The sequence below is a fragment of the Chiroxiphia lanceolata genome, chromosome 3 (genome assembly GCF_009829145.1).
Source record: "Chiroxiphia lanceolata isolate bChiLan1 chromosome 3, bChiLan1.pri, whole genome shotgun sequence".
Classification (NCBI taxonomy): Eukaryota; Metazoa; Chordata; class Aves; order Passeriformes; family Pipridae; genus Chiroxiphia; species Chiroxiphia lanceolata.
This window is the reverse complement of record NC_045639.1, coordinates 77,840,266-77,858,749: the sequence shown is the minus strand read 5'-3', so window position 1 is coordinate 77,858,749 and position 18,484 is coordinate 77,840,266. Positions and strand designations below refer to the sequence as shown.

Genomic DNA, 18,484 nt, shown 5'->3' with positions numbered 1-18,484 from the left:
TAGCTCATCCCCGATTAATTTTGCTGGCTTGCAGCAATTATCTCTTCCTTTGTGACTGACCTCCTGCTAAATGGAGTGCATGATCACTGGACAATTTTTTCCTGCGTATTTTACCACTTAATTGATCCTTGTTGGTTGCCCCTAATAGAATACACTAAATTTAAGTCATAAAATGCTTGAAGTTGAGAGAAAGTGGTAACCATGTTTTAGCAATTGTAGTTGACAGCTGTAAAAATCAGATCTTGATAATGTTCTCTCATTTACCCTATTACTTGGATCAGTTGGTTAAAGCTGTTAATGATCCTCTTGGATCAATGTCGTTTGCTTGTAGCTATAATTTACTGCATTGGTGGATTAGTACAGATGTTTTCATAGATAGCTCTGCATCATTCCACCAGATTGCTGTCTGCATCAAATTTGCTTCCATTCATCACTAACAAAGCAAAGAAAAAGATAATCAGCATCTCTATCTTCACATTAACTACTGAACTTGGGATAACGCTTTTATTGTTGTCAATTTGCAGCCTTCAGCCATGGCTTCCTCAGTAAATTGCCCTATGAGTTTTCTCTAGAAATAGAACCAATTTTGACTACTACAGGGAAAGACTAGAGAAATGCTTAACTGTAAAACAATTCATATGCCAAAGAATAGTAGATATAACTGTTCAATTACGAATACGCCCTACGAAGTCAGGGCTGTTTCTATCATACACAAAGCAGAAAAAACTACATAGGGCAGCAACATGTCAGAGCTGGCAAAAATTGTCCAGACTATTAATTACCCAGATTGTTTCAGCACCTGAAAAATCTGCTGCCACCCATGGAGTTGTCATAGTGGATAAGTCAGCAACGGCTACAGCTATTAGGGAAGATGTCTCCCTTTATTACCCCACTAGCACCAGAAAGATCAAGCTCAGCTCTTCATAGACATGGGCTATCTTCACCCTTTCCTGCTAGAGGTGAACCATTTACTCTTGGGCCATTAATACTCCCTAAACTGCCAGAAGGCCATGAGCCAGAAGAGGAAGATTTGTATTTTTCAACTGAGAACTTTTTTTACCAAACCTCTGTTTTTCCATCTTAAAAAGCAGACTTGCTGGCACATGCAACAAATATTATAAAAGTAACTGAATAAAATCTGTTCCAAAAGAGCAGCAGCATAATCACTGAGTATTTTTAAGGAAAATACCTATAAAAAAGAAAACTAGAAAATGCTGGACAAATCTACATGGCATCTTTTTCTAGACAATTATATATGAGAGTGAACTACATCTGTAAATGGTGGACTTGAACCTTGCTTTAAGAAAGTTCTAGGTTCAAGACATTTTTCATGTGGTCCTGTAGTGCATTTTTGGCATACTAACTCACTAGCTGGGATAGATTCACCAAAAGTCTTCCAGCTGCTCAACAGGCACTAGTGTGAGCAACCTCTCCCATCTAGAAGTTGCACATTTTGCTATTCTACTATTTAAGCTTAATGAAGAAACTTCTTTATTTTTCCCTCTATATGCTACCTGCTCTCTTCTAAGGATTTCCACAGGAGTCATTACTGTAGGTTGGCTCCATGCCAAGCTGTCATCAAAAGCTTCACTATATAGAGATGTTCCAGCCTAAGAATTTTTTTAATTTACTACATACAACCTCAGTTAGGATTTCACTTCTGGTAGCACTTATACACTTGCAATAGCACCTTTCAGCAATGATGCTCATTTCTCACTGAAAAAGCATCTGAGCACTTAAAAGGTTTTGTTTGTTCTAATCACAATATGAATTCTTCAAAAGGTCTGAAACAAACAACATTGAGTTCAGAATTCCTACTGATGATGTTCAGCACTTATTTAGATCTTGCATCCAGTTATCATATTACAGTTCCCAGGAAGCACAAAAAGAAAGATCTGGAGATATAGTTCTGCTGCCAAAATCAAAGGTCTGTGGAATTGTTCTTTCTTTGCACACACATTAATTAGCTGCTCTAGTCACCAAGTATAAATGTATCAAGTCATTTGTTCTGTTTGTACTGCAGCTATCTTGAAAGTCTTTGACACTGCTTGTGTCTTCACAGAACTACATAATAAAGTTCCCAAAAAGTATTAATAAAGCTCAAAGAGCTATTATTTCGTTTCTACTCTGTTGAAAAAGACTTGTAGTCATGAGAAATAATCTAACTATGGATGAAGTGAAAGAAGAAACCAGGCATATCTACAAGCGTCTAAAAACCTACCCTGCAAGTGTCACAATTAGAGCTCTTTAATTTTACAGACCTTTCTGGGATTGGTCATAGTGTAATATTAACAGACATACTGCTTTTCAAGATCAGGATTAGTTTTTCATCACTGCTTTTATGAACACAATTGATTTAACTCATAAATATTAAGGAGATATCTGGCCCATGTTTTTTAAAAGAAAAAGGGGCTTCTAATCCTTTGTGTGACATTAATGAACCAATCCCTTCTTTCTGTAGCTAAATTGTACTTTATATCACTCATTTTCTTCCTCAAGTACATAGTTTTTCATTGTGTTGCTGGTGAAATTATGCTTGAGTACTGTACATTTGATCATGGTGACACAACCTGCTATTTCCATAGCTCAGTGCACAGGAAAGTCAATAGCCCTGCGGCTGTCATGCTTCTCTGAGCAGGTTGTTACCAAACATTTAACATACATAGCTTAATTGGACCATTTCTAATTCAGAGTTTTGGTTCTGTGAAGCTGAAGCTTTATCTTGGTGTTTAGTTACCCTATAGAGTAGCTTCCTACTCTTCTTATCTCTAAATATTGTGAAATTCACACAGTTGTTACTAGAAAAAAAGTTTCTTAGCAAAAATTATTATATATCTATTTCTAAAAAGCTTTTATGGTAGAGATGGATAGGCAAGAGTTCAGATATCCATTTGAGGGGGAAAAAAAGTATTTTTGGAATACTTTAAAAAAATTTCAAATTACGTTCAGCCGCAAGCTGATGTGCAAAAACCTGATACAGTCAGGCTCAAAATGTGATACAAAGTTAAAGTTTCCTTTCAAGATGACAGAGCACCCATCGCTTTTGTTCCTGCACGTTCTGATAGAGCACAAGGTTCAAATCCTGCTCCTATTGAAGTCAATGACAAAACTTCCATTGACTTCAGCGGTGCAGGATCAGACCCTAAGCAATACAGCTAACGTCTGCTTGCTTGCTTTCTTTCTCTCTTATCTTTCAGTGAAAAACACTGGAACAAATAGAACTAAATATTAGAAAAAAAGGGAATTAATATCAGTTAGCTATTCTGTGGTAAGTTTTCATATAAAACATATTGCTAGTCATTTCAATTTTTTTGTGTATATGTATATAAAATGTTATCAGAATTGTTAAATATATATATGACATACCATATTATATCCTATATAGATGTTTCCTTCTTTGTGAAAATCGTAAAGAAAAATCTAACATCTAATAGTCTTACAAAAATGCTGCAGCCTAGCAATTCTGCAGTATCTCTATAACCTTGTGGATTTCACAACATTAAATATGACCTGATACAATCAGTGAATGAACAAACTGTTTTCCTTGATCTGATGGTATTTGCTATACAGAGACTGGAATTCTTATCAAGTTTTTATCCATCAGTTTAATTCAGGCATAAATTCAGTTATCGCCTCCTGTAAAAATATCTGTGATATTAGTTCAGGGTAATGTGATTGCAGATCAATAGGCAGTCTTAACTGCACAGAAAAAATGCAATCCATTTTTTTAATGTACTGAGAAGGCATCTAAAAAAGTAGAAGAATAATAACTATCATATGTAACTAATTTCTACTCCAATTTTTCCCTTTTTAGTTGGTCGCCATGGAGTTCAGAACACTTACAGAGCTATCTTGTCTGCCAACTGGTTTAGGAAAAAGTTTTAAAATATTAAAATATATTAAAGTATACCTTAAATATCATTAAGAATAAACACAGGCATCCATATAGCTCCCATTAAACAAAATAAGCAAGAAGGTAACACAAAATACAGTCATCATCATATACGTATTTGTAAAAACCACAGTTTAATGAAAGTGTTTAGTGAATACTAGTTTTAAAACGTGACTTTTCATAAAATAATTCCCCCAGCTCAACAGGTGGAATGCATTTGGTAAAAGAAAAACATTATTTTTATAATCTGAATTCTTTTTACATGAAGCATTGCTTATAACATATATATATTAGAGAGAGAGAGAGATGATGTAGCCATATCAATGTGGGAAAACAGATCTACATTTGGAGGTTAGAAGATGAATCATAGCTCAAAAAGTAAAGTCACTATCAGGAAATATCAAATGAAACCTATAGCTAAAGGAAGTCCATTGAAATGGGAAAACATAGAAGAAATGTTAATCTGACCATTGACACTATTTGTAATAAGCTGTCATGTCATGTCACCTCACTAGAGGTGAACATTAGACGGAAGATGTAGATGAAAGTAGATTAAAACAACTTCGTGGCAGCATGGGAAGAAGCCAAAATGGCTTGGGGAAAGGAGAGAAGTGAGAGTAGGACTAGAATGCTGAGGTCATAGAGACTGGGAAAGCTGCAGGCATCAATCTTCTTGATTGCTGCCTCTGCTGGGGGACAGTTCACTGCTGAAGAAAAGTCAGGTTTAAGTGAGACTGACAGGGAACAGGAAACAAATAGATGTCAATAGTGCAGAGTCTATGAAAAAGGGGACTTTAAAAAATGAGCAGGGATAATTGAGAGCTGGGGAAAAAAGCAAAAAGAAACAAGAGAAAAATTATGAGCAGCAAGAACAAAAGGAGAACGTACCATGCTGGAGAAAGCAGAGTATCTCCCCTGTTTAGAAAGACTACAGAATTACCTAAGAAAGGCAGAACCCACCTCACAGATTTACATTTTTGCATTGAACCACTTCTTGTCATGTAAATCGATGGTGCTGCTGCTAATAGTCATAATTTTATAGCACGTAATGTCTTCTCAGTTCAAGTTGCTGGGATAATGCCATTTTGAAAATATCAGTTTCCTTTTTTGAACTGTGAATTTTGGGATCTGTTTTTTTGTAGGAAATGGTCTGAAAATTGAACTCTCAGATGTAAAAATAGAATAGTAAATTAACATATATAAATCGTTACTGAAAGAGAATGCTTTTCAAGAGCGAGCCTTGATTATGGAACTGAATCAGGGTTTTTTGACCACTTCAAGTTGTCAGCATTAAGTGCATCTGAAGGCACAGCACGACCTAAGAGTGCTGTGGAGCACCTTTCTTTTGCTGTGAAGAAGCAGCAAGCATTACCAAGTGCTCCCTGCACAAGAGCAGAGAGTATGTTTAGGAACAGTTATTGGCATTACATTTTAACTTCTGTTTGTTAAGTTTGGTTACAGTAATAAGACATTACGAATGTTCCCTTAGATATGATTTTTTTTCCCCAACAACTATAAAACCAACTAAAACTGGCTCAGAACACATACTTAAATTTCCTCAAATCTCGATAAATGTTGAGATTTGTCCAAAATATCTTAATTTTTATCAAAGTCAGGTAGGTTGGGTGTATATCACCCTTTACCAGAGATTAGTCCATTGCCCATTCAGATAAATTCCAGAGGAAGGATGCAAAAATATAGTTTTAAAAACACACTATCTTTGCAAAAGTGTCAACAGAAAAATTATAAAATTGTTATTGAAACATATTTTGTAAAATATTTGAAAATGTATAAATCTCAAAATACGACAAATATTCACCTGCTGTGAAACCTATCCAATTTCCATTCACCTTTTGAGTGTTGTATAGAAAAAAATTAAAATTTGGAAAGGTATTTGATGGTTCAAAAGGAACTACCAGTACAACCAGAAGGTGACTTTCTTATTAGGGAAGTGGTAAATTTTATCTTTGGTAAACAAACATTCAGTAAGCTTGCAAAGGTAGGGTTTGTCAGCTGTTCTCCAGGTGCAGCTCTTCGGTACATTCATTTACTGTAACTGAAGCTTAGTCACATTTAAATCTGAATCCTACAAGGATGCAGGGATTCACATAGATACGAAACAAGATGGCTTACTCCTGAGGGACTTACTGTACTTCATAGTGTTAAAAAAAACCCAACAAAACAAAACAAAGCAAAACCAAAAGCCTCATGGTTCTTGGCTGAAGCATAAAAATATGCCAGACAACTGATAGTCTAGTCATAAAGTCTTTTGAAAACAAGGAATGAATAGCAAAACAAGGAATGAACAGCAATGTGTCATATATATATATATATATATATATATATATATATATAAGCAATGTGAAATGATGCCTACCCACTTGCAGTCATTTTATTGTGTTATTTCCACAAATATAAATAGGTTTTTATTCACCACCTGGTCCTTTTATGTGACATGCTCTCTTTGTCTCATAAAAGCTTGTTATATGTGGGTGAAGAAACACTGAATATATTCCATATTCCCATTCTTTTATCAATAATATCCTGTTATCATTACACAATGATTTGAATTCTGTGACTATAGCCACAAAGGAGAAATTCAATTAAACCAAAACTACAAAGGAAAAATCTCATTGCAATCCTCTGTGCAACTGGTGAACCCAGTAATTATATATAGCCACCTATTGTGCTAGCATAATAACATGTAAGGAAGGTTTACTTAGACACATTTACACACATAAAAAGCAATATGGGCATAGAAAAAGTCAATTTTGCCAAAGTATAGAATAGTCACACAGTAACAAATGAGAGCTGCATGAATCCTAGTTTACTTGGCTATAAATAAATCCAACACTTCTTTCTCTCCATGGTAAAATAAAATAGGAGCACAGAAGCATAACAGTCTCCTTTGAGCAACCAGTCTCTTTCTGTTCAATTATAGTCATCAATCTGTTCCACCTAAAATATTTTCCTCCTTGAGAAACCAAAGAAATCAGTATTAGGATCCAAAACATGCTGTTGCAAAAATAATGTAAAAGAGGTCTTTCCTTTTGGTAAATGTATTTGTTCTGAAAGCCTGTATTTTCTACAATGCAAATTTTGTAATTCAGTAAAAAAAAAAAAAAAAAAAGCTGCATTTAAGCAGCACTTAGAATCAGAAAATCTTGAAGACCTTGGAAAGGAGAAGTGAGAGTTACCTACATTTTACAGACAGAAAACTGCAACAAAAAGAGCTTAAAGCCATTTTTTTTCCCAAAATCTGTCTCCTATGTATATTCTTTTTAGATGCCCAATTGGAAGCCTTTAAATCCTGATATTCAGAAGTGCTAAACAGACAAAGCTTCAGTTGTATGAGTACCCTATCTCTCAACAATGACAGTGTCAAATCCTGGGAAACGCTTGCCTGTGCATAATCCCACAGTAAATTGGAGAGCAGGGAAGGAATAGAGTCAGATCTCCTGCTTCCTGCTGCATGCTCTTACAAAACTTATCTAGGAGGTTGAAGGATCTTTCCATTACTTGAAATCTTTAGGTAAAGCCTAGATGTTGTCTCTAATATATACAGAAGCTATAGCATCACTAACATCTCTGGGCTTGGTGTGAGGATCATTTCATAAAATCAGACAGCTTGTGTTACTTATACCATAGCACAGGATAACCATGTTATATCTTCTGACCTAATAAAACTCCTGTAAATCTATGACTATGAGAACACAAGATAATGAACTATAATGAATTATCTTGGGGAAAACACAACAAAGTTGTGATTAAGGCTTTTGCATCTTCATGAGATGTGATAGTAGCCACCAAATTGCACTGTTTCTTCCTTTACTCTGTGTGCCACTGAACCATCAAAGCACATAAAATAAAGCTGATTTGATTCAGCTAAATAGGAAAAAGTCCAAATCCTCTTCCTCGTGTGGTAGTTCTGTACAGTCATCTACAGAGAACAGTACACTGTCCACCTGCACATGTTTGAAGAATTATAGAGAATTATTTTAAAGATGAAAAATCAAGGTGTCAAAATAATATAATCTGTGGTGCAAAAATAGTTTCAGGGTAAATTTTCTGTGCTCAGAATCTCATCATAAACTTCAAGAACTGAATGAGCACAGAGACCAATCCTTTCAGTCACAGAGATGGTTCCAAAATAATATACAATGTGCATTTGGAATCCAGGAAAGCACTATGGGGAGATTAAATATCCCATAAATATTCCAGTCTAACTTTAACAACCATATAAGCTGTCCTAGTTTTGGGGAGAGGGAGGGAAGGTTTTGAACTCAATTTCTTGTCCTTTTCTTTTTTTTTTGAGATGACCATCTTCAAAGTACAAAATAACTACAGTTTTTCCTGTTTGACTCTGTATAGCAACTTTTTTTTTTTTTCACAGCATTACTGTAGGGGATCATTTCTACTGCACTAAAAAAAATTCCATGATCACAGTCACTGAAATTTCCTCCAAGATGTAAGTATGAAGTATCCTTTAAAACATCAGTTAGCTGTTCTTACATGAAGCATCACATCAGTTATTCACTTCATATTTTCTTTTAAGGCATTTCTTCAGAAGCCAGATCTTGCAAATAATGCTCTGTTTTAGATCTTTCGTTCGAAGTATAAAAGGTTAGTTTTACTATCCCCTCTTAAAGCCCACAGCACACTATCGCCTATAATTTTATCAACAAGCAACTCATCAGTTCAGAAATCTAAATCACATTTTTTTCATTCAGCTGCAGACAACGAAAGCCCTTTTTCCCTCTGGGGTGATATGCTAGTTTGATTTTATTTTCCCTGACATTTCACCTGTCAGATTATGATAAATAGAAGAAACAGAGAATAATCATCACATTCTCACTGCATCTCATAATCAAATACCTGGAAATATAAGATAAATCAGAAACATTATCCTGAAGGGAAAACATTAACACTGAAAACACCATCAGATATCCAAATCATCTTCCAGTGACCTAGGACTCCCACACGTATTTAAAAAATTAAGAAAGAAGACTGCATAGGACTGTCACATCTACTTTTTTTATCTTCAAATACTAGGGAATGACCTACAATGAAATAAGTAGAAAAAAAGAAAGTTGCAGACTTAAGAAATTCTATCTAATAACAAAGCTGTGTGTCTTTTAGTCTTTTCATCAATGCTTTCTGAAAGCAATCCTGAGGCCAAGAATCAGGAGGGGTTATCATGAAATAGTATAAACTCAAATTAACTAGTTGGCAAGGTGAAAAGATTAATGAGCCAGAACACACCAAACATGCTCCTGATTTACTGCATCTCTAGTTGGCATGTTCCAAATTTCTCTCGATCTCACAGTGCTGAGATTCATAAGTGATGAAAACTTACCTGCCTGGCCGGTGGTAATACTGACAGCTGCAAAAAGCCTCTGGGAACGACTCAAGTCAGAAACCCCATTCACAGCTTCAACTTCAAACGTGTAGTTAGCATGAGCTAGCAGGTCCATGACAGTGACATAGTTATCTACTAATCCAGTTTGCTGGGGCATATATCCAATGTTACTCCCACAGGGAACACACTCGCCCTGCTCCCAGCTGCACCTCTTGCACAAAACGCGGTAGGTCACATCACTTCTTCCCCCGTTGTCAGCAGGAGGACTCCACTCCAAACTCACGGTAGTCTGGTTGATATTGAAAATTAGGTTCTGTGGTGCAGATGGAGGTCCTATATTATACACAAAAAATTGTAGAGTAATTACACAAAACCAGAGCGGGACATGTAGCCACCATTTTAATTACTGAGACAGAAAACAGTTGAAGCATTTTTCTCCACATAAACATTTCATTATTTTTATTACAAGCTGCATAAAAGCTTCCTTGAACTCATTTGGTAAGAGCTTTATTTATTTTCCATTAAGGCATCAGAATAACAATTGTCTGTATATTTAGTGCAACTGACTTTAGCCGTTTCTCCTCTGTGCAATTAAAAGGAATGGTTAATGTACATTGAAGGTTTATAGTTTTCCCAAATATGGGATTTGTTCATCTCTTCTAAACATACTGCACAAGCTGCATCTAGTCCTTTGTTATCAGCTCTGATATGATTTACAGAGATATTTGGTGCTGTTTTGGATTTAGGAGACTTCCACTATTTAAAACACCAATCTGTGTAGGCCAGTCTATTTGCAGTTAGAAAGTTGTCACATTCAACTACAGTTCAATCAAAGCACAGATCCACACAGGTTACTTTTCATTTTTCACATTACTAATTTTGGTGTTGTATCACATAAAGCACAATGTCTACAAGAATTTTACGGCCATGGGAAAACTGTACCTGTATTCTACTTATTACAATGAGTTACACAGTTACACAACATGCAGTGTTTTCCAATGCTATATCAAGCAAACATGAAAATTATATTTATTTTGATTCCATATTCACTGTCAACTCTTTTTCCCTCTGCTTTTCAATTTCATTTACTGTTGCAAAGGTACTTTTCAAACACAGGAAAAGCCAGACAAAACTACTTGCTGCAAGTGGCTGCACCTGGTTGGCTAAGCAAGTCCCTTACTATTAAATTCATGACTCACTCACTTGTGCATGCGACATATGGTGGATCTGAAGGTGCTCTATAATAGCTATCTTCACAGTCACATCTTGAGGATCCTTCCTTGTCAGAGAAGCTGTGAGTAGGGCAGCGGGAGCACTGCAGATCTTGTGAGGAGGATTTGTAGAACCCACGGCCACAAGCTAAGACAGAACAAAACAAATTAAGGTTTAGATTTGTATAGACTTCTATTCTGATCTTTTTTTGCTTCTGTTACATGAGGTACACATTCCTGTAAACATCTGTACTGCCCATTCTGTTATGTTGGCTCAAGTAAGACATTATGCTAACAATTTCTTTTTCTTCAGATGATGCTGCTAATGATTTTGTGGCATTTTTTATGAGTTCAAGTATACACTACATATACCTCAACAACTGGCAGTACAATATTTCAAAACAGAGGGCTGCATAAATACAGCAAGCACCTGTTTTTCACCAAAGAAGAGTACAACAATGGTATGAAACACCTGGATGCCTGCAATAGGCCTAAACAAGGGAAACCCAGTCTTGAGATCTGATCTAAGGCCACTGAAGCATTTCTGGTATCTGAGCTAGTTGTTTTGGAATTAATGGAGCAAAATTTTTTCTTCCCTGATCTGAGAAACCCAAATAAGCTGTAACCAACCAGCAAACCCTGATCCTTAGGAAAAGAATGAGGTGTGATCACCTGTTGGAAAGATGACTCTGGTAGGAACAAAACAGAAAGAGGAGAGCAGACAGTGTAAACTGCACAATAGGTTTTTCCAGTTTCACAGAAACACACAAGTAGGTTGGAATTAATTTACTGAAACTTTCAAGAAGTAGATAAAAGGTAGACAATTGGAAATATCCATATAAGACAATTTCTTACTTTGGTAAGCCTGCTGGGTAAGGCCTTCAAGGTCTATGGCAGATTCTGGAACGCTTAGATTGTCCCCCCAAGTTTCTTAAAATGACCATCTCACTCCATGAGGATCAACATGGCCAAGTCAGATACGGCAATGCACTTTCTGAGCCCTTTCTAATAAAGAATGGTGTGAAACAAGGCTGCGTTCTTGCACCAACCCTATTCACAGTCTTTTTCAGAATGATGCTCCAAAGGGCCACGGTAGACCTCGATGATCAGGATGGTATCTATGTTCGATATTGTACTCATGGAAGCCTTTTCAACCTAAGGCGACTGAAGGCCCACACTAAGACCTTAAACCATCTTGTCCGGGAGCTGCTCTATGCTGATGACGCCGCCTTCGTTGCCCACACAGAAGCAGCTCTGCAGCGTTTAACATCCTGCTTTGCAGATGCTGCTGAGCTCTTTGGGCTGGAAGTCAGCTTAAAGACGACAGAAGTTCTCCATCAACCTGCACCTCAAGAAGTCTTCCATCATCCCCATATCACCATTGGCCAATCAGTGCTCAAATCAGTTCAGCAGTTTAATTACCTAGGTAGTCTCATCTCCTTGGATAGTAAGACTGACGGGGAGATAGACAACAGGTTAGCAAAGGCATACAGTGCCTTTGGAAAACTCCATAAAATAGTTTGGCAAAATAAACACCTGAAGAAAAGTACAAAGATCAGTGTTTACAGAGCCATAGTGCTGTCTACTCTCTTATACGGATCTGAATCATGGGTCATCTACCGCCACCACCTGCGACTCCTAGAATGCTTCCATCAATGCTGTCTCCGTACAATCCTAAATATCCATTGGTCAGTTTATGTGACCAATACATCTGTTCTAGAACAAGCAGCAGTCACAAGTATTGAGGCCATGTTGCTGAGAACACAGCTGCGCTGGGCAGGACACCTCTCAAGGATGAAGGACCACCGCCTCCCCAAGATCTTGCTTTATGGTGAACTTGCCACCAGCTGCCGCATGAGAGGAGCCCTAAAGAGAAGATACAAGGACTCCCTGAAACAACATCTCAGCCTTGGCCATATTGATCAACATAACTGGTCTACTCTAGCCTCCAATCGGGAGGTCTGGAGACACAGCATCTATAACGCTGCTGATGCTTTTGAGAAAGCACATAGGATCACTCTCGAAGAGAAAAGACAACGCAGAAAGAATCGTGTCTTGTAGAATATACCATCTAAGGAATCTTTCTGCTGCACCTTTTGCAAATGGACTTGTCTATCTCGTATTGGCCTATTTAGCCACCAGTGCGCTTGTAGCAAACGTGGGTAGAGCCCTCCCCAAATCTTCATTCGCAAAGCCTAGCCATGATGATGATGAAGCCTGTTGGGAACCCATGAAAGTAAAAAATTGTGCTGTGTTCTAACACTGATGTTCAGAAATACTTCTTGCAGTTCCAAAGGCAGAAACATCCATAAAACACACCTACCATGATACTTACAAACAACCTGAGCACTGCAACCTAGACAGCCCACTTAAGTATAAACTATGAGAGGGAAGTGGGGATCAGACAACTCTAAAACTGGAAACAGGTTAAGACTGAATTTCAGCACTGAGGTTATGGACAAACTTACGAATACTGTCACCATGCAAAACAAAACATAAAAGTCCTCCAGAACTTTCTAATAAAGCAGAGGGTTTTTCAACCACGCTATTTTTTTTCTAACCCCAATAGACAGTCTAACCTTCTTAAGCCACCACCTGTATGTAAAGAAAAGGGACAGCAGGTGAAACTTAGTACTGGGTATCAAAATATTAAAGCTAGTTAAATAGTCATTCTGAGTTCAGAGAGAGAGAATTTACTTTGGTTATATTCATATTTGCTTGGATATTTTCTCAGAACAGAAATGCAAAGTATCAAAAGACACTGATATTTGGAACAGTTATTTCAGTTGTCTGGTACTGCAGTAATGGAAAGAGCATGAAAACAATGAGCTTCATCCAGATCTCACTAAGTCAATGAGGAGAACCTTTGACTTTCATAGCCTTTGGACTGGACCCATAGTGTAGCTACAGAAATATTAACCTGATTAATTTTATGTAACCAAAAAAAAAAAAGGAGGCAATACTCAAGATAACAGTAGATTGAAATTGATGAATTATGTAAATCAGTAGTGCATCACACCAGTATAAACCAATAGGAAATACTGGCTCTCTATTACTCTAGCTATTACTCTTTTTAAAGAAAAATATGCTTGAAGGACATAAATTGCCATAATTTTTAGAGTTTGTTGTGCTGAAAAAAAAACAGTGGATGGAAGCTAAATTACCTGGCAGAGTAATTTAGCATGCAAAGCTTGTATCCTTTGACTTTGACAAAGGGGCATGAGTTTGCATTAGAAGAAAATGTAGTCCTTCTTGCAAAATATGCTCTAGCTATTATATATGCTATTTACAAAAGAAGACAGAAAAAATTTTGGAGAAGCGCTTCAGATAAACACGATCCATGAATTCATAGTTCCGGCAAATTCAACTCAGAATTATCCTTTCACATCTTTATTCAATATTGTTTCAGAATTTCCTGACAAAAGAGCACAAAAGCTGAACTGATTTGAATGCATGTACCTAAGACATATTTAAACTTCTGTCTGCTTTTTCAGTACTTGCAATTGAAATGTAGCTAAAATTACCAAAAAACAGTTTCCTGCCTTTCTTAAATAGTCATGTTCCTCTCATACCAAACAAAACACTGGACAAATACACAGGATCTTCCAACATGTAGTCCTCTGCAAAGCAAAGAACAACTTAAAAGGCAAAGATCCCTACTGTTTTTCCAGTCTGTCCTTCTCAGCAGGGAACATTACACAGCAAAGATGCAGAGAGTAAGAGATTTCAGACAGAAATAACAAAACGTAAACAGAAAACTTCGGTTTTTGGTTTTTTTTTTTTCTGATGACTTGATCAAGACATTTATATGCTTAGTCACTCACTATTTAAAGTAAGTGTGCATTTCTTACTAGAGTTCAAAGGATGTGAATATCTGTGACTAGTTTACATGACTGAAAGCCAATTATTCTTCTGTACAGCTTACTATAGGCAGCAGTTTCAGGCATTCATACCATGCTACCATTCCATTAGCTTTTTGTCCACTAAGAGGCTTGTGACAACATTTAATAACCATTCCTTCAACTTATAAATCCCTGAGATAAAAAGGGCAGAATATTCCAGCACTGAAATTTTTAACAGTATGAAAATAGCACTTTTAAAAGGGATTTTTAAAAACTTCAGAGTTTTTTAGAAAGGAGGCTACACGGGACTATACACTATAATTAAAAGTACTAATTGGAGGAATACAACTAAATTATTCTTCTATCTATCTTCATAAAACTAAATTTATCACAAAAAAATGGATTTTTCAGCCTAGCAGTGGAATTCTTCTATTGCTCAAAAGATGGGGACCTACGCATCCTTATCTGTTTTTGACATATATCATTGTCCTTGCAAAGAAATTTACAACTGAAAACTCTACCAAGACAGCGTTGCACAGACCACTTATGAAGGTGTGAGAACTCGACAGTGAGCTATACAGATCACAGATGGAAATGAATCAGTCAAAAATACTAGTTTGACTCTTTTTTTTCCCCCTTCTTTTTGTCCTATCTTTCCAAATTGCCGTAGTGTATTTTTTTATATTACAAGTAATTTCTAAATATTGTTTCATTCTACACTATTTTAATTCCACATATTTTGATCCAATTTAGTTCTTCATGTAATATTTTTAAGATTACAGGGACAGGTGGTATAAAATCCCCACTGCTACTACCTCCATAAAAGACATTAAAAAATGCCATTTGTAAAAAACAAAATCAAAACCACACATATTAGCCAAACATCAATCAGAGCTCTGTAAATCCAAATCTAAAGGTATAAAAAGAGGTACTGTTCCACAAAAGTATCTCATGGCAAAGCTTGAGGCAACTCAAATGACATTTGATCACATACATTTTAATATTCTCCTTCATTAGTGCAGCACTCCTTCCCTATAAAAGGAGGTTATATTGTAAATCAAGGCACAGAACTCAAGCAGTGATAGAAGATACACAGGAGGGTATAACTGGTGAGGCAGCACACTGATGTTGTAGCTCTAATCCTCATTATTGTTGATCTGAGTAAAATGTGAACTCATTTGATGTTCCTCAGGCAAGTTAAGATCCAGGAGTAGTTTTTGCAACTGAAGGACTTCTAGGATACTGGAAAGGACAAGGCAGGAGTGGGGAGAAAGGGAAGAAAGCCAGCACAAAATACGATTTCCTTCCATTCAATGTCTTGTGTCTTTTACAGCTGCTAATTTAAAAGAACAGTTCTTCCCAGATAAAGCTCCCATTTTGTTCAAACAGCTGCTCCAAAGTCTTACATGTTACTGACAGCACAAAGACAGAACAGCACCTACAGCCTGCCCTCAAGCAGTCTTCAAACAACACAAGAATTAGTTTTTAATTCTTTCCCCATATACTACAAAATCAATAAATAACGGAGAAAGTTTTGCTTCAGTCAAGGCACAATTCTTTGTTTAATATCTTAGCCTTACAATCATTAGGGACTGTCCATTAGTGACCCTCTCAGGGCTGACCAGCACCTTGGATTTGTTCACTTTTCTGCAATAGACATGGCTGCTCCTCAGAGTAAATCTTCCCACATCCACTGCAAAGCAAAGAGATTTCTCTCGCTGGGAAGCTGGCAGAGTTCCACTGCGAAATACAAAGATCATACGAACAAACTCTCTTGGATAAGAGAGTTTCCTTATGCCGTGGAGCTGCAGGTTGAAACTGAGCAGGGCATTGCCGTTTCATAATTAAACTTTCTTGCCTGGAAGCCCTAAATAAAGTGGTATACTATCCTGGCTGTATGCCGTGAACGACCCTGGTGAAGATCATACTAGCAGTCCTTCTTGGCTTGGACTAAGTTGCTTTCTTCTTGTACATCCAGTAGCACTCAGTCGTACCGAGGACGTGTGGGTGACAACAGAGCCTCGCACATGGCTGGGCAGCTGCAGCATCAGTGCACGGTACCCACTTGAGTACATGTCTAGCATATGCCACTGCAGTCTGTGCATTCACAAACATTTTTAGCCAGTATGTCTGGTATCCTTTAAGGGTCTATACAAATACTGTAAATAATGGAATTTGCAAAGCCAAAAGTAAATACTGAGGAATTAACACACTTGTGGCACAAGAAGGCACAAGGTGCTGACTGCAGCTTATGGAGAAAAATAGCAGCTCCTTTGCTGTGAGCTCATCCCATGCTTTAGCGGCCTGGTAGAGATTAAATAATGTATGTTTTTATTTTCATATTTATTAAAAAAAATTCAAAGAACCTTTGGAGAAGAGAATTAAGGCAGATGTAGAGAGCAACAAACAGCAGTCTGGAGTCCCACTTGTGGGACAGGAAAAACGGGACATGGTAAATACTGTTCATTTTTATGTCACTATAAACACTATGAGACTCTTTTTGCATCTAGAAGAGCTAGGGAACTTAAACTGGGAGTGATGATGGAAATATGGTGAGGGTTATGAGTGACATATGTAACAAGTGATGTTTATATAACCAAAGGAGAAATAATAAACAGTTATAGGGCAGTGATGCATTAATCAAGAAAATGTTTTGCTACTACAATAATACAAATTTAAAAAAAAAATAATAAAAATCTCTATTTGTAGAAGTACAAGGTTACCCAGGTGGCATATCAGCTTAAGACTTACAGGGCACACAATTGTTTCAGCATATTAGACACCTGATTGAACATGGTTTTTGATAATAATTTTTGACTTTATACGAAAATAATGAAATGCAATGAGTCACAAAGAGGTGACTGCACTAATTACTGTTTGATCCCGTTATAAAAAGTAGACTCATGAAAAAGGAGAAAAATACTGTGCTAGCAGAACTAGAGAGCTTGTCTGTTTATTCTGATTTGCTTGTCCTTCCCTGAGTTTGCCATCATTAGTAAGTCTTAGTGGTGTATGTGACACAATTTCATGGAAACTTAAGGAGATGAAACTAACATTTAAAATACAATACTTTTTCAAAGCCAGTGTCAAAGGAGTAATCACAGAATTTCAATGACACTAGTATTACTTATGAACTCCCATCCTGGGAGAGCTCAGGTTTTCCCCTGGGTTCCTCCCTTCTCTTTACTTGAATAAATTGACTGTATATTAAAGTGATCCTATACATTGAACTTTTCCCTACAAGCACTGGCTAGAATTTGTTTTATGTCTGTGAGAGCATAACTCTCCATACTTGTGATTTGTTATCAACTCCCTATCTTTTTACCCTCCCCAAGCCTGAGAAAACTAAAGACAATTCAGCTAACCCTCTTTTCACAGAAATTACGTATACACAAAAAGTGTGTGCAGATGTTTCCTGGATGAAGCTATGCAGCTGAAAAGACCTTATTAATTATAAAATGCAAAATGGATTGTTCTGTAATTGAAACTCTCTAGGGGTCTGATACATTTGAAAATTAACATATACATATGTATGGTCAGGACATAGATGGATGCTGTTAGATTATTTATTACCGACAGATATTTTAGCTAATGCAGAAAAAAGAGAGAGTCTTTCTCCACTAGAGCTTTCAGATACTTGCTTCATATTATTGTCTGTGGTTCCATAACTCGGGACTAAAAGCACAGCTTGCAGAAACAGTACTCCCACTGCTAGTGTTGCTGACCTCATCTACGATGGACAGGTCTAGAATCTTTATTTTAATCCTATTGACAGTGCCTCAGTGGGAGTAATTATAACAGTCGGCCACAAATCCAGACCTCCTGTCACTGATATATTACGGTTTTTTGCAACCAAAATGAGCAGCAGGCAAGGAGGATAAAAGCAACATGGGGTAGTGATTGTAATAAAATTTGTCAACCCCATTCTGTATTAACCTGCTACAAACACATGACAATTTGGCATGGGAGACACCAGAAATACAAAAGGTTTAATCTTTCACAGTATCAAAATTAAAGTTTTGAAAATCGTTTGGGGGGCATTGTTCTCTTAAGAGATACTTGGCTGGTAGATCACAACATCAGCCACAGGTACCTTTTAGCCAAAGTCTCTAAAAAGTTTAGATAAACTGAAAGCAGACCATTAGAAAACACTTCTCAACTGTGGATTTCAATGTGAAAT

The 18,484-nt window shown here is 36.9% G+C and overlaps 1 protein-coding gene across 8 annotated transcripts in view; it reads right to left on the bottom strand.

Moving 5' to 3' along the window:
- Positions 1-18,484, bottom strand: part of EPHA7 (EPH receptor A7) — a 164,538-nt gene that overhangs the window by 96,753 nt on the left and 49,301 nt on the right. For all 8 annotated transcript variants that reach the window (XM_032682778.1, XM_032682782.1, XM_032682779.1 and 5 more), the window contains exons 4-5: positions 10,455-10,610; positions 9,249-9,584 (exon numbers count right to left, since the gene is read on the bottom strand). In XM_032682778.1, the coding sequence (XP_032538669.1) occupies positions 9,249-9,584; positions 10,455-10,610 (492 nt within the window). The remainder of the gene's footprint in view (positions 1-9,248; positions 9,585-10,454; positions 10,611-18,484) is intronic.